The 27,414-nt window shown below is 38.8% G+C and overlaps 1 protein-coding gene across 6 annotated transcripts in view; it reads left to right on the top strand.

Moving 5' to 3' along the window:
* nrxn2b (neurexin 2b) overlaps window positions 1–27,414 on the top strand; it is a 1,142,582-nt gene that overhangs the window by 111,435 nt on the left and 1,003,733 nt on the right. The window contains exons 2-3 of one of the 6 annotated variants that reach the window (XM_055228868.1): window positions 21,691–21,710; window positions 26,247–26,265. The exons of 4 other annotated variants lie outside the window; for them this stretch is intronic. In XM_055228868.1, coding sequence (XP_055084843.1) covers window positions 21,691–21,710; window positions 26,247–26,265 — 39 coding nt within the window. Of the gene's footprint in view, window positions 1–12,399; window positions 12,411–21,690; window positions 21,711–26,246; window positions 26,266–27,414 lie in introns of all 6 variants that reach the window. One more of the 6 variants, XM_055228870.1, reaches the window with a different exon arrangement.

Raw genomic sequence — 27,414 nt, forward strand, 5'->3', positions numbered from 1 at the left:
AAAAATAGTAGTCCACATTTTAAAAGACATACATTGTGCCTAGTGACACGGAGAGTACTCACTGTAGCCTTACATAGAAGTTTGCGCTACTTAATGCAGGAGTTACACTCAATATTCCCCTCTGAGCTTTAAATACTGGGCCAAAACTTGTGAGGGTCATGGTTAGATATGGCTGTACACAGTCACACTGAATACATTTTTCTCTGGAGTTAGTCTGCGTTTCTTCATAGCTCCAACTTCTTCCATCTTCAGTCTCTCACCATGGTGTTTACTGACATAATTAAGTGAAGGTCAAATCTGTAAAAAAGGAAGTTAGTATTATGGTCCAATCTGACTCTACACTTAAGAATCAGCATGTGGATAGTGGATACTTACCCATTACTTGCATTTATTCTGTTGTTGATTTTAGTCATGCAAGTGTGAAACTAACGGGACCTGAGGATTAAAGCAAAAGGTAAAATATTGGCACTCATTTCACATAATGGGGTTTTTTCCTGGATTTACCATAACAATTGTACTGCCAGTCACTTTTCAACTTTTCTGGTAATTTTGTCCTACCGTATAACTTCAGCATCTTTAGCAGCATATCAGAACATTGTACACATGTAAACACCTGTAAGATGTACTTACATTCATTATACAAGTTTTTCTCCTTGTATGGAACGCAGGGCTGCAACTAATGAGCATTTTGGTAGTTGACTTGTCTAATGACTATTTATATTGTACTCTGACACTTTCTCAATGCATTATATACAAAATAAAAGTAGAAACATGTTCAATGACGGCAAATATTTCCAAATTAAATGTATTATTGGTGAAAATATTTTTGTTTTGTGTTGATTTTTTTTTGAGTTACATTGTGATTCAACAATTCCACTGTCTTTGTAAAAACATTATAAAAAAGAAATGGGTTTTAGGGTGCACATAATGACTATTAAAACATACTATTATTATTATTGTTATTATATTTTTTATTGTGAACTAGTGATGATTAGTTGATTAATTGTTGCAGCCAACATTCATATAGTATGTGACCAGCTCAAAATTTGCTTAAGCTAAATTTAATGAAATATGTGCATTTCTTCACTTTCTTGCAGTATAGATGTTATTGAATGATTTTGATTTGTTTATTATCCTTCTTACTATTCCTCTGCGATCTGAATCTTTTATCAGTTACGTCGATGATCACTTCTACAATGTCAGTTTATTTACAGTACACATCCCTACTGCTGTAATTAAAAAGTGACCCTAAATTTTAGGGTGGCAGGATTAGAATATTGCATAGATTATGTTCTTGTTGTATGATTTCACAAAGGCTGCAAACGCAGCTCCAGACTCCCCAAAGTCAACCTTTAGGACTATAACAGGGCCATAACCCCTCTGCACTATGCCGACGTACCTGATTATCTACGTTCCTCTATCCTATCCAAACCAATCTTGTCTGTGGTATGCTCTCGGGTAACACCGCACATCCAGACCTCTACTAGTGACTGCAGAGCATCCCAGCTCATCTTCACTGAAGCATACTGGTACCTTTCCTGTGCCAAGAAAAGAAGAAAATCCTGAGATAACAACAACAGATAAGTTAATTTAGTATTTTTCTCCCTGTCATTTAAAACACCAGGAACTGCAGCTTTCAAAGTGAATATGTGCGGGGCAACACGCCTACTGTAACTGCTAGACGCGCGTTTCAATGGCACCTGTAGTACCCACACACATAAACCCACATTGGAGGACCCTCTAAAAGCTGTCACAGTCAGCTCAGGACTCTCTTCTGGCCTTTCCGGAGAGTCTGTTCACTTTACCTGTGCGCAACTCATTCGGTCACGGCCGATCTCCGTGGAAACGCACGGAGCGCAGGGCACATTTGTCGGGTGCATTGAAAAGGGAGAGCCCTTGTCGCGCCGGAAGTTACGTAACTGTCGAAGGGCAGTTACGTAACTTCCGGCGCGACAAGGTGCCATTGAAACGCGCGTCTAGCAGTTACAGTAGGCGTGTTGCCCCGCACATATTCACTTTGAAAGCTGCAGTTCCTGGTGTTTTAAATGACAGGGAGAAAAATACTAAATTAACTTATCTGTTGTTGTTATCTCAGGATTTTCTTCTTTTCTTGGCGCAGGAAAGGTACCAGTATGCTTCAGTGAAGATGAGCTGGGATGCTCTGCAGTCACTAGTAGAGGTCTGGATGTGCGGTGTTACCCGAGAGCATACCACAGACAAGATTGGTTTGGACAGGATAGAGGAACGTAGATAATCAGGTACGTCGGCATAGTGCAGAGGGGTTATGGCCCTGTTATAGTCCTAAAGGTTGACTTTGGGGAGTCTGGAGCTGCGTTTGCAGCCTTTGTGAAATCATACAACAAGAACATAATCTATGCAATATTCTAATCCTGCCACCCTAAAATTTAGGGTCACTTTTTAATTACAGCAGTAGGGATGTGTACTGTAAATAAACTGACATTGTAGAAGTGATCATCGACGTAACTGATAAAAGATTCAGATCGCAGAGGAATAGTAAGAAGGATAATAAACAAATCAAAATCATTCAATAACATCTATACTGCAAGAAAGTGAAGAAATGCACATATTTCATTAAATTTAGCTTAAGCAAATTTTGAGCTGGTCACATACTATATGAATGTTGGCTGCAACAATTAATCAACTAATCATCACTAGTTCACAATAAAAAATATAATAACAATAATAATAATAGTATGTTTTAATAGTCATTATGTGCACCCTAAAACCCATTTCTTTTTTATAATGTTTTTACAAAGACAGTGGAATTGTTGAATCACAATGTAACACAAAAAAAAATCAACACAAAACAAAAATATTTTCACCAATAATACATTTAAGTTGGAAATATTTGCCGTCATTGAACATGTTTCTACTTTTATTTTGTATATAATGCATTGAGAAAGTGTCAGAGTACAATATAAATAGTCATTAGACAAGTCAACTACCAAAATGCTCATTAGTTGCAGCCCTGTGTTCCATACAAGGAGAAAAACTTGTATAATGAACGTAAGTACATCTTACAGGTGTTTACATGTGTACAATGTTCTGATATGCTGCTAAAGATGCTGAAGTTATACGGTAGGACAAAATTACCAGAAAAGTTGAAAAGTGACTGGCAGTACAATTGTTATGGTAAATCCAGGAAAAAACCCCATTATGTGAAATGAGTGCCAATATTTTACCTTTTGCTTTAATCCTCAGGTCCCGTTAGTTTCACACTTGCGTAACTAAAATCAACAACAGAATAAATGCAAGTAATGGGTAAGTATCCACTATCCACATGCTGATTCTTAAGTGTAGAGTCAGATTGGACCATAATACTAACTTCCTTTTCTACAGATTTGACCTTCACTTAATTATGTCAGTAAACACCATGGTGAGAGACTGAAGATGGAAGAAGTTGGAGCTATGAAGAAACGCAGACTAACTCCAGAGAAAAATGTATTCAGTGTGACTGTGTACAGCCATATCTAACCATGACCCTCACAAGTTTTGGCCCAGTATTTAAAGCTCAGAGGGGAATATTGAGTGTAACTCCTGCATTAAGTAGCGCAAACTTCTATGTAAGGCTACAGTGAGTACTCTCCGTGTCACTAGGCACAATGTATGTCTTTTAAAATGTGGACTACTATTTTTATTAGTTACCCCTCTCCTAAGTAGTACTACAAACCATTGTAAATATCAGCGGTACAGCCTTGTGTTGTTCTTGACTACCTAAGTAATTAGCAGTACAAGTTACTACGGAGTGGTAGCAGTATTTGTCTGTGCTAATTCTTCTATAGTAATTACCTGTACAAATAGCACTAAGTAGTATAGATGGTACCAGTAATTACCAGTGCAACTACCATAATGTCTCACTTTAAAATACAGTCGGGTGTCACTGGTAACTACTACGGTAATTACCAGTACATACAGCAGTAAGTACTAGTGAAAGTACCAGTAATTACCAGTACATACAGCAGTAAGTACTAGGGAAAGTACCAGTAATTAATAGTGTAACTATCACAATGTCTCGCTTTAAAATACAGTCCGTTGTCACTGGTAAGTACTACGGTAATTACCAGTACATACAGCAGTAAGTACCAGGGAAAGTACCAGTAATTACCAGTACATACAGCAGTAAGTACTAGGGAAAGTACCAGTAATTAATAGTGTAACTATCATAATGTCTCGCTTTAAAATACAGTCCGTTGTCACTGGTAACTACTATGGTAATTACTAGTACATACAGCAGTAAGTACTAGGGAAAGTACCAGTACTTACCAGTACATACAGCCGTAAGTACTAGGGAAAGTACCAGTAATTACCAGTACATACAGCAGTAAGTACTAGGGAAAGTACCAGTTTTTAATAGTGTAACTATCATAATGTCTCGCTTTAAAATACAGTCCGTTGTCACTGGTAACTACTATGGTAGTTACCAGTACATACAGCAGTAAGTACCAAGGAAAGTACCAGTAATTAATAGTGTTTCTACCATAATGTCTCGCTTTAAAATACAGTCCGTTGTCACTGGTAACTACTCTGGTAATTACTAGTACATACAGTAGTAAGTACTAGGGAAAGTACCAGTAATTAATAGTGTAACTATCACAATGTCTCGCTTTAAAATACAGTCCGTTGTCACTGGTAACTACTATGGAAATGACCAGTACATACAGCAGTAAGTACTAGGGAAAGTACCAGTAATTAATAGGGTAACTACCATAATGTCTCGCTTTAAAATACAGTCCGGTCTCACTGGTAATTACTATGGTATTTACCAGTACATACAGTAGTAACTACTATGGTAATTACCAGTACATACAGTAGTAACTACTATGGTAATTACCAGTACATACAGTAGTAACTACTGTGGTATTTACCAGTACATACAGTAGTAACTATTATTGTAATTACCAGTACATACAGCAGTAAGTACCACGGAAAGTACCAGTAATTACCAGTATAAACTACAGTAAGTACCAGTAATTACTAGTGCCAGTACCATAATGTCTTGCTTTAAAATAGCAGTTAAAGTATTGATAGTTTACAGTATGTATCACTGTCATGTTCATTTAAAATGTATAATTTATTTGTTATTGTCATTATTGGAAGTTTCTTTTCAGTCTGATTGTTGTATTAATGGGAAATTTGTCATAATAAAGTGTTTGTGTTTTCACAATGTCTTGTCTTGTGTATTTTCTATGAACTTATAATGAAATCAATGATTCATATGCCTAATAACACCATATTCTTTAATATCATTCACTTCATATGATTTTGCAGTAAGTACCAGTACTAGTACCAGTAGTTATTAGTCTAAGTATCACTTCTGGTACCACTGTAAGTACCACTATAAGTACCACTAAGTACCACTATAAGTATCACTGTAAGTACCACTATAAGTACCACTGTAAGTACCACTAAGTACCACTATAAGTATCACTGTAAGTACCACTGTAAGTACCACTATAAGTACCACTATAAGTACCACTATAAGTACCACTATAAGTACCACTGTAAGTACCACTGTAAGTACCACTGTAAGTACCACAAAGTACCACTATTAGTTATACAGTAAGTATCAGTATAAGTACCAGCTAAGGTACCGCTACGTATCAGTATAATTACCAGACAAAGTACCACCAGAAGTACCATAGTAACTACCACAGTAACTACCACTGTAAGTACCACCATAATTACCAGTAAGTCCCGGACCGTATTTTAAAGTGCTACCATAGTTTTTACTGATAACAATTGGAATATAGCTTTGTTCTTAATTACAAAAAACATTGGACGTGATGGTAAAGCTGTTTAAGTTATAATTTTGTGTCTTTGTTCTCAAGATGATTATCTAGTCAGAAAGCAGAATGAATCCCCTAGATCAATTGAGATGTTCTGTTTTAGTATAAACTGAAGTAAAACCATAAATAATGAAATAATTTGTTGTTGGTTTAGATTTTGGTGTTTTGTTTTTTGTTTGTGTGTTTAGCTCATACAATAATATAATTGAGTAACCAATTGACAATTTGATATCTATACACCATAACGCTTTATTAAAATTTTTACTTTTTTTTTTTTTGGCATAAATGTGATTCTGTAGTCAGTTCATTACGTTGGATATGATAATTGCAGCTAAATGTGTTGCACAGTTGAGCCCATATGCCTAAATTGAATAAACCCAAACTCAAAAGCTTAAATGAATTGGCAGAATGTGCAGTTGTGGCTCACAGGCAGCATTTATCATCAGCACTGCTTATGCAAAAACAAGGAGATAAAACATACAATAAATGAGGTCCTATTGTGTTTCAGCATTTATTAAAAAAAAGAGAAAATGCACAATTTGGCTGTTGTTTGTATATTATTGGCCTGAGGTATTGACTTAGCATAGTAGTTTTGTTCAGTGTAAAAGAGATTGCATGAGAGAGAAAGAAAAAAAATTAAAACACTAACTTTTTTTTGTCTTGTATTTTTCACATAAATATTACTTGATAAAATAATAATAGTAATACAATAATAATAATAATAATAATAATAATACAACTGTTTTGCCTGTTTTCTACCATGTTATAATGCGGTTACCTCATCAAAACATGTCTGAATTGTTTTTAAATGCCATCCATGCTCCAGTAATTTAGCAATCTCTCTGGGTTACCTAAGATTTTGTCCAGTACTAAGCCCACAGGCCTACATAAATGATAGCATGATATAAATTGTACACAACAAATTGACAAACATGTTATGATGTGAAGCATTTTTATTAGCGTTATGCGTGTTAATTGTGTTGTGATAGTGCTTTGAAGGGGGAGTGACTTAGCATGGGGAGCAAAGAGAGGGGTAACTGGGAGCGTCAATGATGAAATATTATAAAACATATTATGTGTTATCAGTTAATACCCCTCCATTCTACTTTAACGTTACAGAAAACTCACTGGTCCATTTTAGTCATTTACATGCAAAGTAATAGAAAACCCTTATTATATAGATATATTATGGATTTATGTTTTCATAGAAGTGTGTGTATGTGTGTGTGTGTGTGTGTATATATATATATATATATATATATATATATATATATATATATATATATATATATATATATATATATAAAGTGAAGTGACCCATGAGCTCTTCATTTCACATGCATCTGTTTGGTTCTGGCTTGAGGAATGATGGAGGGAGTGGTGACCAGACTAATATCCCTCTGTATATATATATATATATATATATATATATATATATATATATATATATATATATATATATATATATATATTTTTTTTTTTTTTTTTTTTTTTTTTTAAAGAAAAATCTTTGCACTTTATGAGTTACCACTCAATGTCACAATGCTTTGCCTAAAATAATGCATGTATGCATCAATGTTGCATTTTATTAAAGGTCCTTTTATTGCTCAAAAATACCTTGAAAAATGCACATCCTTACTGTGAGCAGACTTGTCTCTCCACAGACCTACCTGTAATTCACACTGGTGACATTATCTACTTGTCACTATGGATGCAGGCTAAACAATATATTAATGGATACTAGCAGGTTACAAGCAAATATATATTAAATAAATATTTTTTATAAGTAAACAATAAATAGACTACCCATATTTACAATGCATTTTCTATCAGTTTTATTTAGACAGGAGGAGTTGCAGGAACTGTGTGTAGCATGTGCTCTCAAAGCTAGCACTGGTTAATGCTGGGATGTAGGTGCTGGGGTTTAGGTAGTGAGGATTCAGATCAGAGAAAGTCCTTTAAGGTTTCAACAATGAAATTAAACCACATGTGAGACTCATGCCATTCTGCTTGATCATGACATCCTAAACACCAAATTATAACAGCAATTCTTGGACATTGTGTTGAAAGTTTTTCAAATTAAAAATATATCAAGGGCTACAGGAAGGTCATGTTTAAGTAGTTTAACATCAAAATGTCAAACGTCAATTCTAATAATTAAGTGGGATTTTGCTTGATTTGATTTTGCTTGTCTGAAAGGCTGTGCAGTAGAAAGTGCTGTGATGTTTGGATCTTGAACTCCCTTTGCACACTCCATCCCTTTTATCTATAATGAAGAGATTATTTCCTTATTTTCAAAGATGTCAGGTGTACTAAAACCTTAGCCATGAGAGCATCTGGAATTTTGTGGTTCTTATCTGACAACTTATTTACTCAAAACGGATTAAAAGCATATTTGTAATTTTGAAAGACTGACGTGTAGTTGTAGCTATTAAAAGGCTTAAATTATTCACTTTTCCATGCAGTGTTGTAGTAAAAATAAAATACAATACCTTACTACTCTTTGAATCTACACATCTACAACATATTTGGGGGGTTAAGACATAGGTAAGGTAAGGTACAAGTTATTGTCCCCGTTGAGAAATTTTGTTCAGGGTCATCTAGAAACTTAGCATTAACAACTTTAGCATTTAGTAAATTAAAACATTTAGCATTAGCACAAAGACGTTGTAGCTATAATTGCTAATACAATCCCAATTCCATTGATGTTGGGACACTGTGTAAAACTTAAAAAAAATACAGAATACAAAATTTTGCAAATCCTTTCCAACCTATATTGAACTGAATAAACTACAAAGACATGATATTTAATGTTCAAACTGATAAACATTATTGTTTTTATGCAAATGTTCACTCATTTTCAATTTGATGTCTGCAACACGTTCCAATAAAGCTAGAACAGGGGCATGTTTACCACTGTGTTATATCACCTTTCCTTTTAACAACAATCAATAACCGTATGGGAACTGAGGACACTAATTGTTGAAGCTTTGCAGGAGGAATCCTTTCCCATTCTTGCTGAATGTACAACTTCAGTTGCTCAGCAGTCCAGGGTCTCCATTGTTGTATTTTGCACTTCATAATGCACCACACATTTTCAATGGGTGGTGCATTATGATTATGGTCAGCCTAGTACCCACACTCTTTTACTATGAAGCCATGCTGTTGTAACACTTGCAGAATGTGGCTTGGCATTGTCTTGCTGAAATAAGCAGGCCCTGAAAAAAAAAGACATTGCTTGGTTGGCAGCATATGTTACTCCAAAACCTGTATGTACCTTTCAGGATTAATGGTGCCTTCACAGATGTGTAAACTACCCACCCCCATACCATCACAGATGCTGGCTTTTGAACTTTGTGCTGAGAAGAAGCCGGATGGTCCTTTTCCTCTTTGGCCCACAGGACATGACGTCAATGATTTCCAAAAACAATTTGTTCACGCAGTTGCTCTCAAAGTGGTGAACCTCGCCCCATTCTTACTTGTGAATGACTGAACCCGGGGATGCTCTTTTTCTACTCAATCATGACGCTTACTTGGTTCCAATTAACCTGTTCACCTGTGGAATGTTCCAAACAGGTGCGTTTTAAGCATTCCTCAACTTTCCCACTCTTTTGTTGCCCCTGTCCCAGCTTTATTGGAACACGTTGCAGGTATCAAATTGAAAATGAGTGATTATTTGCATAAAAACAATAAAGTGTATCAGTTTGAACTTTAAATATCATGTCTTTGTACTTTATTCAGTTCAATGTAAGTTGAAAAGGATTTACAAATCATTGTATTCTGTATTTTTATAAAAAAAAAATTTAAAAAAAATCTATCATACATATAGGTATACTTTTGTCAAATATAGATAAGAAAACTCTCATTTAGGGTTGTAAAATAAAATTGCAATTTGCCATTCATCCATCCATTTTCTTTATCCGGGGCCGGGTCATGGAGGCAGCAGTTTCATCAGGGAGGCCCAGACTCTCCACACACACTTCCTCCAGCTCTTCCAGGAGAATCCCAAGGCGTTCCCAGGCCAGCCGAGAGACATAGTGCCTCCAGCGTGTCCTGGGTCTTCCCCGGGGCTTCCTCCCGGTGGGACGTGCCCAGAACACCTTCCCAGGGAGGCGTCCAGGAGGCACCCGGAATAGATGCCCGAGCCACCTTAACTGGCTCCTCTCGACCTGGAGGAGCAGCGGCTCTACTCCGAGCTCCTCCTGTGTGAGTGAGCTACTCATCCTATCTCTAAGGGAGCGCCCAGCCACCCTGTGGAGGAAATTCATTTTGGCTGCTTGTATCCGCGATCTTATCCTTTCGGTCATTACCCAGAGCTCATGACCATAGGTGAGGGTAGGAACGTAGATTGACCGGTAAATCGAGAGCTTTGCAGACGCTGCACCGATCTGCCTGTCAATCTCACGCTCCATCCATCCCTCACTCGTGAACAAAACCCCGAGATACTTGAACTCCTCCACTTGAGGCAAGGACACTCCACCCACCTGGAGAGGGCAAGCCACCTTTTTCCGGCCTTGGATTTGGAGGTGCTGATTTTCATCCCAGCCGCTTCACACTCAGCTGCAAACTGCCCCAGTGCCTGCTGCAGGTCCTGGTTTGATGAAGCCATCAGGACAACATCATCTGCAAACAGCAGAGATGAGATCCTGTGGTTTCCAAACCAGACCCCCTCTTGCCCCTGGCTGCGCCTAGAAATTCTGTCCATAAATACAATGGACAGAACTGGTGACAAAGGGCAACCCTGGCGGAGTCCAACATGCACTGGGAACAGGTCTGACTTACTGCCGGCAATGTGAACACAGCTCCTGCTCCGGTCATACAGGGACCGCACAGCCCTTAGCAAAGAGCCCTTGACCCCATACTCCCGAAGCACCCCCCAAAGGACACCACGAGGGACACGGTCGAATGCCTTCAACAGATCCACAAAACACATGTGGACTGGTTGAGCAAACTCCCATGAACCCTCGAGGACCCGATGGAGAGTATAGAGCTGGTCCAGTGTTCCGCTGGGACGAAAACCACACTTCTCCTCCTGAATCCGAGGTTCGACTATCGGTCGGATTCTCTTCTCCAGTACCCTGGAATAGACCTTACCAGGAAGGCTGAGGAGTGTGATTCTCCTGTAGTTGGAACACACCCTCTGGTCCCCCTTCTTAAACAGAGGGGCCACCACCCCGGTCTGCCATTCCAAAAGGTACTGTCTCCGACTGCCACGTGATGTTCCAAAGGCGTGTCAGCCAAGATAGCCCCACAACATCCAGAGATGTTGGCTGGATCTCATCCACACCCAGAGCCTTGCCACCGAGGAGCTTACCAACCACCTCAGTGACTTCAGCCAGGGTGATGGTCGTGTCCACCCTTGAGTCCTCAAACTCTGCTTCCTCCTTGGAAGACGTGACAGTGGGATTGAGGAGATTCTCAAAGTATTCTTTCCACCGCCCAACTACGTCCCCAGTCGAGGTCAAAAGTTCTCCACCCGCACTGTAAACAGGAGAGGGAAGCAGTGCTTCACCAACACTGAGGCGTCGAGCGGTTTGCCAGAATTTCTTCGAGGCCAACCGATAGTCCTCCTCCATGGCCTCCACGAACTCTTCCCAGCCCCGAGTTTTTGCCTCTGCGACTGCACAGGCTGCGGCACGCTTGGTCTCACGGTACCCGTCAGCTGCTTCAGGAGTCCCACAAGCCAGCAGGGCCTGATAGGACTCCTTCTTCAGCCTGACGGCATCTCTTATTTCCGGCATCCACCACCGGGTTCGGGGATTGTCACCACGACAGGCACCAGAGACCTTGCGACCACAGCTACGTGCAGCCGCATCGACAATGGAGGTGGAGAACATGGCCCACTAGGACTCCATGTCTCCAACCTCCTCCGGTATATGGGAGAAACTCTCCCGGCGGCGTGAGTTGAAGACCCTGTTGACAGAGGGTTCCACCAGACGTTTTCAACAGACCCTCACGATACGCTTGGGTCTGCCACGTCTGTCCAGCTTCTTCCTCTGCCAGCGGATCCAACTCACAACCAAGGTGAGTTGGATCCACCGCAGGTGGTGATCGGTTGACAGCTCTGCCCCTGTCTTCACCCAAGTACCCAAGACACGTGGCCGAAGGTCAGATGACACGACGACAAAGTCGATCATCGACCTCTGACCTAGGGTATCCTGGTGCCATGTGCACTGATGGACACCCTTGTGCTCGAACATGGTGTTTGTTATGGACAAACTGTGATTAGTACAGAAGTCCAATAACAGAACACCGCTCGGGTTCAGATCAGGGAGTCCGTTCTTCCTGATCACGCCCCTCCAGGTGTCACTAGCGTTGCCCACGTGGGCATTGAAGTCCCCCAATAGAACAATGGAGTCCCCAGTAGGTGCACTGTCTAGTACCCCTCCCAGGGACTCCAAGAAGGCCGGGTACTCTGCACTGCTGTTCGGCTCATAGGCCGACACAACAGTGAGAGACCTGTCCCCGACCCGAAGGCTCAGGGACGGCACCCTCTCATTCACCAGGGTAATCTCCAATACATGACGACTAAGCTGTGGGGCAATAAGCAAGCCCACACCAGCTCGCCGCCTCTCCCCATGGGCAACGCCAGAGAAATGGAGGGTCCAACCCCTCTCAAGGATTTGGGTACCAGAGCCCAAGCTGTGCGTCGAAGTGAGCCAGACTGTATCTAGCCGGTACCTTTCAACCTCCTGCACGAGCTCAGGCTTCTCCCTCCCCCAGCGAGGTTACATTCCATGCCGCTACAACCAGATGCTGTGTCTGTGGACCGGGTCGTCGAGACACCCGTCTTCGACTGCTGCCTAATCCTCTTCGCATCCGACCCCTATGAGACTCTCTGCGGGTGGTGAGCCCACAGGAGGGCGGACCCAGGTCGTCCTTTCGGGCTGAGCCCGGCTGGGCCCCGTGGGCAAAGACCCAGCCACCAGGCACTCGCATTCGAGCCCCAACCCCAGGCCTGGCTCCAGGGTGGGGCCCCGGCTGCGCCATACCGGGCGATGTCACGGTCCTTGTTATTCTGCTCATCATCATTGCAATTTGAGTTAACGCAAAGACTGCATTTTTATTACCATAATATCCTCCACAAAAAACAAAATATCCTGTCTTATTCTGCATAAAAACTGCTAACCCTGTAGTTGAGATCTGTACAAACATGTTCTGAAATGTGATTCCTGTATTCAGTTGTCAGTTCATATTCTAGTCTTTTTGTCAACTAAATTTAGATTGTGATCTTTGAATAAAATCCTATTATTAAAATATAAATTGTGATGATAATGTTGGTCAGAAAAAGCTCAATTAGATTTCTTTTGTTCAGCCCTAATCTCATTTAACTTAGAACTGCATTAGCTTACATGTTATTTGCTCTCCTTGGCATACATTGAAGCTCAGTTTCTTACCCCATGTAGTTGGATGCCTCTCCTATTCTGCACCTAATGTAAATTGGACTGCCCTGTTACATGCAGTGAGTATCCGAGTATGTACTGTCTTCTCCAGATGAGTTATTGGGATCTGGGAGAACTGAACTACAACACCTCAATTGTAGTTCCCCTGTTAACATGCATTTTGATGATTCAGTTTAAATTGGGACTAAGCCAGTTATCCAGTTTTCCTGGTGTGCATGTAAATGCAGTGAGTGTAAATCCATAGCTTGTTATGGACCAAGCTGGAAAAGCCTCTCATTTCCCTCCATAGCCGCTGGCATTCATTGCTGCAGCTTTACTAATCCTCCATGGCATTTTTCTGAATATTACAGGCATACTGTACACTTGCATATATTATAGTGCCTACATAGCTCGTCAAAAATTCTCATCAAAAATGGCTAAATCTAACGGTGTACTGCCTTCAGTGGCCCTTGCAATTTCCAGTGGTTGGTGATATCACACAGCACTGCTCTGATTAAAGGCAGGTGCTTCTGATTACAAACAGCAGAGTTTGAATTGTTTGATATCTGTTAGACCAATCACATTGTCCCTTTTACTTCCAGACCCTGCACCTCATCTTCTCTCACTTTCTTCTTTAGTGCTCCAGGTCTTACACAGTTTAGCAGCTCTGACTGAAATGTGGTTGTGGGTGGAGTTTAGGTGTTTAATTCCACTTTAAAGATGTGCAATGTAAGATTTCTGGTGGAGGGTCTGCTGCTTATAGTAGAGATAGTTGCTCATTGCAAAATCAAAACACCTGTAATTGAATATAAATATATGATAGATCAGCTCAGTACGATAATGTGGAAAATTCCAGGCACACCCATAACATCTCAAAGAAATAACACATTTGATTGATTTACAACATTGTAATAAAGTTGCATTAAGTAACTTTACCTAAGAAACATGCAGCTCACTGTTAGAATGCATATGTTTTTAGCAATATGAAAGCAACATTCCAGGAAATGCAATAACATCTCCATGGAAACAAGCACGTAGCAGACCCTCCAACAGAAAAGCATATTTAATATTCTGAAAATGTTATATTCTGAAAAACAGAACTGCAGTGGTTTAAAGTTATTCCTCTTACCTTACACATTCTGAACATCATAATTATTTACTGCAATGAGTTTATAAGCGCTTTTTTCAACTTTCAGAGGCCAAATGCACTTCCCAATTATTGAGCAATAAAGCTCTTAATAATTAGATGTAGACAGCACGCAACAGACTTATTTTGACCTCAAGAGCTGTTTATACAATATATCTTTACTGAGGCAAGACATATTTTGTTCAAATACATGGGGAAAAATTGTGTGCAGGCCCTTTAAAATTGTGAAGTTGTAGTCAAAAAAGATGCAGGACATCTTACTTAAAATATCTAACACAATTTCTGCCCATGACATACCAAATTACAATATTCCCTCATGACATTGCTATAGTGCTTTGGATATAACCGTTGCTGCTCACCTGCCTGTATAAAATGTCTACATCCCAGAGGTGGCTTGCTCCAGCGGGGAATCCCATTTAGTGTACATGCACTAGCTTCTGAAAAGTAATCTTAAAATACTGCAAAGAAAAAGAGCCAGGATCCCCACGGCTTAGCGCTCAAGGCTATAGTCTGATGCAAAGTACCTCCAGGAGAATGGGTGGAGGTCGAGCATAAATGTAAATGGAAGAATGAGATGCTAAAATGTGTCTTATGAATATGGATAAAAGGGAGGCAGGTTTTGTGTGTTATCATGTAACATAAAGCTAAGAGTTTGTTGTTGTGTTTTGATTTATTTTTTATTATTTTTTGCACAAATAGACGTTTATAGCATGCAAAGGATGTTCAAAGTTAGAAGAAATTATCAAAGAGAAAATATCACATTTCATGTACATGTACATGTAAAAGTGCGGTTTTTAGTCAATGAAAAAATAAATAAAAATAAAAAACAGCCAGTATATTTCAAATGGTTTGCAATGGTCCAAAGTTATCCCTCACATAGCTGATCCATTCCAAGCATCACAATTATTCACTGCAATGAGTTTTTAAGCACTTTTCACAACTTTGAGACCTGAGTATAATTTTGTCAAACAATGACTAGCATGCTAGTTGTTGTTAGGTTCATGCCAGGGACTGCAGATGGGAAGTAGCAATAGCTAAATCTGGTAAAAAAAAATCATCTGGTCTTTTGTAGGATTAATACATTTGTACATGGTCCCTGACAAATAAAGAAAAAGGAGGGAAAAAAAAGGGCAGTTCCTGATTAATTCACTTTAGGAGATGTGAGATAGGCTCCTTATTCTGCTCTCTTCTCTTGAGCTATGAGCTGCTTATACAATATAGCTGTGCTGGGAAATGACAAATTTTGCTAAAAAATATACATCTGATTGTATACACATTACACATATACATTTCATTACATAATGTATGCATATGTGTGTATGTGTGTGTGTGCGCGCGTGTGTGTGTGTGTGTGTGTGTGTGTGTGTGTGTGTGTGTGTGTGTATATACACATACCATACATACAAAATTGTTGGTACTCGTGATTGAAAGAAAAACTCACAATGGTCACAGAAATAACTTGAATCTGACAAAAAATAATAATAAATAAAAATTCTATGAAATTTAACCAATGAAAGTCAGATATTGCTTTTCAACCATGCTTCAACAGAATTATATATATTAAAAAAAAAAAAAACTCATGAAACAGGTCTGGACAAAAATGATGGTACCCTTAACTTAATATTTTTTTTGCACAACCTTTTGAGGCAATCACTGCAATCAAACTATTCCTGTAACTGCCAATGTGATTTCTGCACCTCTCAGCAGGTATTTTGGCCCACTCCTCATGAGCAAACTGCTCCAGTTGTCTCAGGCTTAAGGGTGCCTTTTCCAGATGGCATGTTTCAGCTCCTTCCAAAGATGCTCAATAGGATTTAGGTCAGGGCTCATGGAAGGCCACTTGTAATAGTCCAATGTTTTCCTCTTGGCCATTCTTGGGTATTTTTAACTGTGTGTTTTCGGTCATTGTCCTGTTGCAAGACCCATGACCTGTGACTGAGACCAAGCTTTCTGACGCTGACCCCAGCACATTCCTGTCTAGAATTCCCTTGATAGTCTTGAGATTTGATTGTACCCTGCACAGATTCAAGACACCCTGTGCCAGATGCAGCGAAGCAGCCTCAGAACATAACAGAGCCTCCTCCATGTTTCACAGTAGGGACAGTGTTCTTTTCTTGATATGCTTAATTTTTCCATCTGTGAACATAGAGCTGATGTGCCTTGGCAAAAAGTTCCATAATTTTTGTCTCATCTGTCCATCCATAGGACATTCTCCCAGAGGCTTGGTACCAACAATTTTGTCTACGTGTGTATACACACACATGTATATATATATATATATATATATATATATATATATATATATATATATATATATATATATATATATATATATATATATATATATATTGTATGACACTTTATTCTTATTGCACAAATTTTATTCTTATTTAAATGACTTTTTATTTTTATTCTTAATTCTATCCTGTGGTTGTGGCATCTGTTAACTAAGAGAATTTCCCTTCGGGGATCAATAAAAGTGATTCTGATTCTGATATATATATATATATATATATATATATATATATATATATATTTTTTTTTTTTTTTTTTTTTTTTTTTTTTTTACAACATTCCACTATTTTTTAAACAATTGTAATACTTGTGGGCATTAAAGGAAGAATTCCTTGAAGCTACATTTTTAGAGACAATATTTACTGAAGAAAACCTTGTTTTTACTGTCTGCTATTTCATACTCCCACTGGTTCCATATTTTTACATTACTCCACAGCACAATTCATCAAAACTTAATGTTAAATGCAGCCACTGTACGTAGGCTGCCCTGAGTGTATTGGAAATATTGGTGACTTGAATACATTTTCTGGCTTTTCTTCTTTTTCTTTATTTTTTTTTTAAATTCTATTCTATATATCTATTCTGTGAAATGCATTTTGGTGTCCAATACTATGTAGGAAGTTTAGCGTTATTATTGAGAGAAGAATGATCACTTTTACAGTTTTTCACAATTACTAACAATAATGAGTGATGTGAACAAAGGTAGGGTAAAGCTTTATTATGTACAAAGTAAAGGCAAAAGGAGTGAAGCTCAAGAGGGTCTGACATGGTGTTGTTATGATGGCAAAACTGTAAACTCAATTTTGATACTAAGAAATTCCAATTTTTATTTTTTATTTTTACAATTTTAGCTCTATGATTAATGTGAGAATAATTACCATTTTTACATGTATTTACAACTACTGACACCATGACCAAACTGTGAAATAAAAGTTTCATTAAAGTTTCAATATGTACATTTCTAAAGGTAGCATGTCACTTGCTAGTATCCATGGATATAAAAAGTTATAAGCATACTTGAGAACATTCTGCATAGAGATGGATGTGAATATAGACAACCAATCCAACAAACAGACAATGTGAATGCGGGTGATTAATAGTTATGCAACTTTTTTTTTTTTTTTTTTCATTTTGGCTAATAGCTCACCATTCCTTTAGTATGTGACCAGCTTTATGAAATAAAGGGCAACAGTAGGTCAGTTGGTAGCTCAGTGTTTGTGCATTGCTCTGGAGGTTGACAGTTTGAATACCGCTCTCGACAAAAACATCATTCGTTGAGTGGTCAAATCCACTTACACACAGGTTGGCAGTGCCAACTCCAGCTCTCAAAGATGGATACTGTCATTGTGTCCTTGAGCAAGACCCTTAACCCAACTCGCCCCCGTATCTGTGTACACTGGTGGATGAATGTGTGTGAGAATGGGTGAGTGGTTTCTTGATATAAAGCATTTTGAGTGCCTTGAAGGAAAAGCACCATATGAAAATGTGAACATTTCTCCAATTTAAAATCATATGAATGATAGGTAAAGTTAAGGGTGTAACTTTTCTGGAGAAGGGTCTACTACCTTCTTGTTTCCATGGAGATGTCATTGCCTTGCCTGGAATAGCCCACATAATTGCATTAACCATATCTTTTTTACATTTCTTCAATTACAGGTGTTTTAATGCATTTGTATACTGTTAACATCTTCATAGAGATAAGCAGGTGGCAGACTCTCCATCAAAGAAGTTATAGTCAGGTTACAGGTTAGATCTATGGAGAAGCAATGTAAGAATTGATATTTGCATGATAAATGAGATTAATGGCATGCTGTGGAACTTTTCAGGCAAAAAAAAAAAAATAAAAAAAAGGAGAAACACATTTAGTTTAGTTTACTTCTAATATGTGTTCTTATAGTATTTCTTAGTTCTTACGATTATCTTTTGACTTAAAAAATGACATATCAATTACCAAACAATATTGTCAACCCACTACTACCATTTGTACTTTGTCTTGTATATATAAAAGCCACTTCCTCAATGCGCTCTCATTCTGTTATGCATGGGGCTTGATGTAATGCGCTGTGCAGCGGTCTGATCTCCTTGTCTACTCTGAATGTATCTTTTGAGGCAGACACAAGATTATCACAGAGCCATTTGCATTGTAGGACCTCACTTTTGTAGCTTTATTTTCTTAGAGGGCGAAAAGATCGTGGATGTGAACAATGGTGTGATAAAGCTACAGTGTATTATGTGCAAAGTAAAGGCAAAAGGAGTGAAGTGCTTTGCTCAAGGGGCTCTGGCATAGTGTTGTTAAAATTTCAATTTCAGTACTAAGGAATAGTCTCAATACTCAACACCGATTGCAATAAGACAATGATAAAAATAATGAAAAATAAAATAAAAAATAAAACAACGTATCACTTACTTATTTGGACAATAGAATGTGATTTTACAAAGTTTTTGTTACCTTATATCTGTGTAATCCCTTAATCGTACAGGTATACTATATGGTCTTATACTAGTTTTGATAAAGAATAATAATAAAAATCAGGCCACATGTGTTCCACCGCAAAATTTGCTGTGATAAAAACTGACCTTGTGTTTCTCTCATTGTGTGTGAGTGAGTAGTCTTTGCTGAAAGTCGGTGTGCATTGTGGGCTTTTGGACGAGTGGAGTGGAAAATGTCAAAATGTGATGAGGGTTTTGATACTGGTGGTTTTCAGATTCTATAGTGTAATGATGTCATACTCTCAGATGGGAGGCAAGAGACAATTTTTCCTCTTGATTACATTGTACTTTGCCAGGAAATATCTAAAAGGTAAATGCACAAATATTAAGCCTGAAAATGTATATGACTGGACACTAGAACTCCTTTTATTTCAACAATTTCAGCATTTTACCTCCCCCATCTGTATTAAATATTGTTGCTCTATATAATGCTGTGATGCCATCTGAAACTCAACAATGTAGGTTTTTCATATTCCACTGCTGTAGACTTATTCAGTGTTCAACTATTCCTCCTATTAGAATTATAAGGTCCCATCTGACATTTTTGTCAAATTTGAGTTATTCATATATTCTTGTTCTTGTGTGCATACTGTAAACTATATCACAATTGTAAAGGAGTCTGGTGCTTTTGTGAGGATTTTATGGGCAAAGACAGGTGCAAATATGAAGATTCACTCAGTTTTCTAAACTAAACTGCCTGAATCAATCCGAATATATTTAAATTAAAGCTGCAAGAAGAAATAAAGGACCTCCGCAACCATTATGACCACAGAAGGGAGCACTTCAGTGAGAGGGCTGCCTATCAACACCACCTGGACCACTGGAATATATGTTCTTGTTTTGTAGATAGAACCGTATAATTCCAAATGATTAATGCATTTTCAGAATTAGAAGGTTCTATTTCAAATACCAATTCCCAGCATACCTGTTTTCACAAATTTCATTTTCTGAATTAGACTCCCCAGGTACCCTTATTTCTTTTGTACAAGAGGTCAAAATTTAAACCTAAATATCTAGTACCCAGAATACAGATAGAACCTTCTAGTTTGGACATATTGGCGTGTGGTGATATGGTGACCTTGAACATTTCCTTTCAGTATTTATGGAGATCAACTGATATGACCAGTGACTGTATCAGTGTTTTAGAAGCCAGTCACAGTTAACCCTTTTGATTCTTTTGGAATGATTTTTCTCATGATTAAAAATGACTACAGTCTCAGTTAGTGTCTACGTTGTGCACTGCGCTGCATATAGTATTTGAAGGAAAAATTACAATAGAATTTTTTTTTCAACATCCAGAACCTATAAAGGAGCAGTCTACCCACATTTTGTGCAGTGGCCTCTTGGCGCTAAAGTGTTTAAGCAGTTGGTCAGCCCATACAAAATACAGAAAAGAATTGTGTTATCTTTGTCCACTGTGCTAAACGCAACTAATGAGTCTTTCTCTCCTCTCTCTCCTCCTTCATGCCCCCTCCCTGCAGTGGACGAGTACGCTGTGGAAGGTAAGACTGATGTTTATTGCTCTTCCTCTGATGGCTCTCCTTAATGCCGTCACGGCATTAAAGCTAGCTGCTCCTTTAATAGTGTGTGACCTCCATTCTGCGGAGGGGCATTGTCAGTTTGGACTGCGGTTTTCAGTGACTTCCAGGGGCCCAAAAAATCACCTTGGCAAAAAAATGGTCAATCTTGATTTATCCTTTTATCTGTCTTTGTTTTTCTTTCAAAATATTTATTTATTTATTTATTTTGAATTTTTATGTTCTCCTGTTGATTACATGACACAAAAATGTACAAACACTATATTGAAAATATCACTCAAAATATCAAGTGAGGATTCTACAAGATTACAGACCCTTTAACAGTTTTCAAACAAACATTTAAAATTTCATAAGGAAAACAACTGGAGGCAAAAATGAAGTGAAACATAATATGATTTCAACGGAAGAACATTATTAACCAACGAATATCACAAGAGATTATGAATTTTAGGTTTAACTGGGCAAAGATTTGATATGTTGACCCCACAGTAGGTTTCATTGTATCTGCTGAGAAATTGTCTACTTGATTATACTTTTTGTGGAGCTCAAAAAGAGAGCCCCACAAACTGAACAATTTTTTATATAAAACAAGCTAGCCAGAACACTGTGTACAGAGCCCATTCAAAATTCATTCATTAATAATAATAATAATACAACTTCAAATGATTAAAATTTAAATCTAGCCAGCCAATATATATTCGAAAAATCTATTATAGTGTACTTCATTTTGCCTCCAGTAACCTCCTGTCTGGAATTTTGAACATTCTGATGACATTTTAAAGGGTCTATAGCAACTTTTGTCTTGTCCCAGTTTCAGCACAAGTGAGCGATGCTTGCCAGTGGGATCCCTCGCGGGCATTATATGCTATAGCTAACTTAATGGATGGAACTGCATTACCTTGTCTTTCTGCAGGCTTTACAGTGTTTCATTGATATGCTATTTGTGAATGGGTGCAGTTATTGTTCAGATGTCCTTGTCAGTCAAATTGATAGACTTGAATCCGTGCATTGACTAGTAAAGTAGTTTGAAGTAGTTGAAGTAGCTGCAGAAGTTGCACTGTTTTGGACACTTGGATATGATGGATTGTCTGTTGATGATTGGCATCAGATAGGGAATTGATTTTAAAGTTACCAATTGGAGGTAGCATACATTGAATTTGAGTCAAGTTGATTTTCTGTCTCTCTTCTGCTCTAGTAGTGTTGTAAAGTATCTCCCCTCCCCCCTAATTTTCTCATTTGAATAATGACTAAACTACACTCATCTAAAGGATTATTAGGAACACCTGTTGAATTTCTCCTTAATGCAATTATCTAATCCACCAATCACATGGCAGTTGCTTTAATGCATTTAGGGGTGTGGTCCTGGTCAAGACAATCTCCTGAACTCCAAACTGAATGTCAGAATGGGAAAGAAAGGTGATTTAAGCAATTTTGAGCGTGGCATGGTTGTTGGTGCCAGACGGGCCGGTCTGAGTATTTCACAATCTACTCAGTTACTGGGATTTTCATGCACAACCATTTCTAGGGTTTACAAAGAATGGTGTGAAAAGGGAAAAACATCCAGTATGCGGCAGTCCTGTGGGTGAAAATGCCTTGTTGATCCTAGAGGTCAGAGGAGAATGGGCAACATGCACAACCTTGAGGCGGGTGGGCTACAACAGCAGAAGACCCCACCGGGTACCACTCATCTCCACTACAAATAGGAAAAAGAGGCTACAATTTGCATGAACTCACCAAAATTGGACAGTTGAAGACTGGAAAAATGTTGCCTGGTCTGATGAGTCTCGATTTCTGTTGAGACATTCAAATGGCAGAGTCAGAATTTGGCGTAAACAAATTCAATGAGAACATGGATCCATCATGCCTTGTTACCACTGTGCAGGCTGGTGGTGGTGGTGTAATGGTGTGGGGGATGTTTTCTTGGCACACTTTAGGTCCCTTAGTGCCAATTGGGCCTTGTTTAAATGCCATGGGCTACCTGAACATTGTTTCTGACCATGTCCATCCCTTCATGACCACCATGTACCCATCCTCTGATGGCTACTTCCAGCAGGATAATGCACCATGTCATAAAGCTCGAATCATTTCAAATTGGTTTCTTGAACATGACAATGAGTTCACTCCACTACAATGGCCCCCACAGTCACCAGATCTCAACCCGATAGAGCATCTTTGGGATGTGGTGGAACGGGAGCTTTGTGCCCTGGACGTGCATCCCACAAATCTCCATCAACTGCAAGATGCTATCCTATCAATATGGGCCAACATTTCTAAAGAATGCTTTCAGCACCTTGTTGAATCAATGCCACGTAGAATTAAGGCAGTTTTGAAGGTGAAAGGGGGTCAAACACCGTATTAGTATGGTGTTCCTAATAATCCTTCAGGTGAGTGTATATGCCTATGTTGTGATTTAGTTTGGTGTTGTGACATTGAAGAATAAATCTTTGACAGAAATGGGATTGAATTGTGTTGTCTTTCATGTACATAATTGTACTGCTTTGTTAGTTTGTATTGGATTGTGGTAATCTACTTACTGTGTAATTTTATGTTTATTAGATCAAGAAGAAAAGATATATTCAGTTTATAGATGAGATCCAATAGTGCGAAAGTCCTTTATTGAAACTGTGTAAATACATCCAAATCATTCATATATATATATATATATATATATATCTCAGGTGATTGTGTCTGGTGCGCTCAGTTCAACTCAACGCTAGCCACCCAGTGGTCCATACTCCCAAATGCTGGTCTTCATGTGCGGCGATGTTCTACAACCTTTGCAAACTTCCTGTCACTTTCTGTAAAAAACAATCAGCTTTCTCCCAGTGCGATCTCATTGGAAAGGTTTTGCCAGTCCAAAGCTGATGCTCGTTCCACGCTAGCCCTAGCTGCTGCAGTACTCCGCTTCAACCCTCTGTGGACTCAACTACGGCTGCTGCCCGCTCTGTGTAGACACTATCCATCAACACGGATTTCTCTACTACCCTCGTCCTCCTCATCAAGGCTGTAGATGCCCATTCTCCTACAACTTCTCATCCGGCACCACCATCCCTTTCTTCTAGTCTAGTCACACTGCTCTCAGATGTCTGCATTACGTCAACACAACAAACAGCACGTGAATCTGGCCAATCTCTGACTACTTCTCTCTTAATCAGGCCACTCCTGGACTCCTGGATTTACATACATTGAAAACCTTGTGTTGAAGGGAGGGGTGGTGGCACAGCAGTTATTTACCAAAAGGACATTAAAGTAACTTCCATTATCCTCTGAAATAATCACTTATTTGAATACATTGCCCTTGAATCATCCAGTCCTTCCTCCTTAGTCACTTCTGTCATTTATTGCCCTCTCAAGCCCACTGTTCCCTCCAAGCTGCGTGCGTGCGCAGTTGCACACTGCTGACACGGTCTCCGCGCACAAAAAATCTGTGCTGCGCACACAAAAAAAAATCGAACTGGAATTGAAAATAAAATAAACACATAACAATTTATTCTGCGCTATTTTGCAACTTGAGTAAGTGAGTGTGACCAGCAACTAGCTGCTCCAGCCAATTATGTGATTCACATACGTCATTGACAGGCGTCCTCATGCGCAGCTCCCAGTGGTCGTGTCTCAATTCGCCAAAATGGCCTTAGAATCACCATTCGAAGTGTGCATCGAAGGGCAGTTACGAAATTTCCAGTGCGACAAGGGCTGTCCCATTTCAATGCACCCTACTGAATGCGCCTGACAAATCTGCCCTGCCCTTTCCACCGTTTCCATGGAGATCGGACGTAACCGAAGCGTGCATCCATGCATACTTCACGCACTGCTATATCCCATCATGCACCGCAACTACGCAAAAAAGAGAAGAAAATGGAGTCCGCTGCGCAATACACATTCAAATGTTCATACTGGTTTGCCTCATCTACAACAGTGCGACATGATAAAACTGTTAAATCTGAATAAAGATAAGTACAGGCCGTGTGTTTGATGATTAAAAAGGAGTTACATGAAATAAAGGAATGTGCAGTTATTGCTACACAATAAGAAGACATTATTATCATTAGAAATTATTACTGCAATAAGAATAATGTAAGAATGTTCGTTTCTATTGTAAGCGTCAAAGACCAAAAGACTGAAACATAAAGTCAGAAGAGTTTAATGAGTTCCACACAGGTAATGTGAACAATGAAGCAACAGACTCTCCAGAAATGATAGATGAGAGTCCTGAGACATGCACAAAATCTTCATGTGTTCCAGTACATTCCATATGTCTGCGCCCCTCATGGGCATGTGTCATTTACCTTCATGTTAGTAAATCAAGATACTAGTTTGATGTAGCGCTGCACTGCTAGAAAATACTTTACAATAATAATATGAAAAGAGCTGGCACGGCATAGAAGGGAAACAGTGCCCTCTACTATTATTGAAGTGGTGTAGCCACTGGCCAAAATACCAAATCGTTAAACTGCAATATCCCACTTTATGTACAACTAATCAGTGTTCTCTGGTTTATAGACTATGAATGTCAAAATGATACTGTTAGCTCTGTCTCTGTTATTACGTTTTCACAAGGTATATTTTGTTAAAGTTATGAAGTAGCTACAATTGAGAAAAAAAAAATCACCTTGAAACTTATATTTGCCTATTGATATTCAATCTAAACAGAAAGAAACGGCTGCGACGACGACATCTTGACTTTTCTTCTATTAAATAATAAATAATAAAAAATAACGTACGTAATGTACGTATCATATGCTCAAAGACAGCGGTGGAAGTGCGGTCTGTTAGTTAGTTAGTTTAGTCTTTATTTAAGGGACCATGTACAGAGACATTAAGCATAAAACAAATGTTCTGCACCAGATTATAGCTACGTAGCTAATTTCCATCTGCAGTCCCTGGTTTACAGAGAAAAAATACACTAGTCACAATAATAATAAAAAACAGATAAGAACTTACAATTTATATGCACATTCACACTCACAATCTCAGTCATTCATCCAGTTCAGACACTCTGATGCACACAACATTACCATACTTAAAATACATTACACACTTTACATATTACATTTAAAACACAATAAAAAAACTCAGTGCTGGCAAGTGTAATTGTCCCAAAGCCATTTTTTTAGTTCAGAGGAGAATGTAGTATGGTTTGTGATTACAGTAATGGAACCAAGACATAATCATGGTGTTGAAAAATGTATGTGATGCTTCCAGGGTTAATGAGTTTCTTATACGTCCGTGGTGTAGGAGTGTCCCATTTCAGAAAGATGGAGGCTACACTGAGGAGGACAGATTCTCGTCCGGAACCTTAAAAATACACTTTGAGGAGTACTTCGAAGGGCGCCTTCAAAAGGTGCATTTGGCGAATTGAGACACGGCCAGTGTTTTAGTCGATGTGGCCGATGTGGAGTGAAGACTCGCTAATGACTCGCTAATGATGCAAAGTGTTTAACCCCTTAACGTTCCCACAGACCGCCCTCGGGCGCACTGTTACGCGCTGTTTTGCAGCAATTTTGCATTTTAAACATGACGAAACGGACAAAACAAAGGAAGTACGCGACCGAGGACACTGTGGATGTTTGTACAAGTTAAACTAGAGGCATCTCGGACCCAGAGCGGTTCGTGGAACCAAGTGAAGATCTCATGATGGACTCAGGAGCAGAGGACCTTATGTTTTGATGGACTGGATGCTGTTCCTGATTGGTAAGCGTGGTTTATTCTGCTATTGATTTAATTTTGGGTCAAATATATCATGTGTAATCATTAGCATTAACTAATGCCAATCTGCGCCCCCCCACAAGTCAGAGCTTTATGATAAAAATGTTAAGTGTGTTTTCGACATTGGAGTTTACAGTTGGCTTGGTTTGGTTGGAAGCTCATGTTTTGCCATAGTTAAAATTAAATAGTTATACTTCCAATAGCATTAACATACTACACAGGTCATGAGCAAGATTTTTGTCATTTTCATTGTTTAAGTGGGCTAAAGCACTTAATTAAAAGTCTTATAACAGAAATGTAAATGCGGTAATTTGATTCTTTTAATAAACCATTTAACTTGGATGGATGCGATGCCAGCATGACCACAGTGCGCATGTCTGATGTTGCTCACAGTGGTCCATGGGACCGCTCAGGGAGTTTGTGTGTTTGCTCAGACTCGTGAAAAATTAGAGGGCACATTGCCCAAGCCAAACAACTTTTTTCTCTCAGAACCTTCTCCTTCGTGATTTAAATTTTGTCATTGACAGTACTCTAAACATGCCAACAAGTTAATTTTCCCACCCATATCCATGGTTACATCCTGGATCTGGTTTGCTCCATCAGCATCACAGTTCACAACCTCTTAACTTTTAATCAACCTACCAATTGCAGCTACCAAAACAAACAGTGGCAGGTTGTGCATTTCACCCTTGGGCCTTCAGTGACGTCCCACTTACACATTACAACATCACCTCAATGCTGACTAGGCTAGTCAAGCAATACTTAATTCCAAGAGCATTTAAAACCAATAAGCATGCATTGCATTCACAATTAAGAGTAGGAAACTAAGTTTACAGATACTGTCAAAAATTACAAATAAAAATGTGATTTAAAGATGCCAAACAAAATGCCACCAAAATTATGCTATGTGAGCTTAAACAAGTCTGTTCAATAAACTGCACGATGTCGCCGTTTCATATAAGACACCAACCAGAAAACAACAAAACAAACTATTCTTTGAAAATAAAGTAAACAGATCATTTGCATTTTTTGACAATAGGCTATACAAC

The sequence above is a fragment of the Periophthalmus magnuspinnatus genome, chromosome 18, assembly GCF_009829125.3.
Source record: "Periophthalmus magnuspinnatus isolate fPerMag1 chromosome 18, fPerMag1.2.pri, whole genome shotgun sequence".
NCBI lineage: Eukaryota > Metazoa > Chordata > Actinopteri > Gobiiformes > Gobiidae > Periophthalmus > Periophthalmus magnuspinnatus.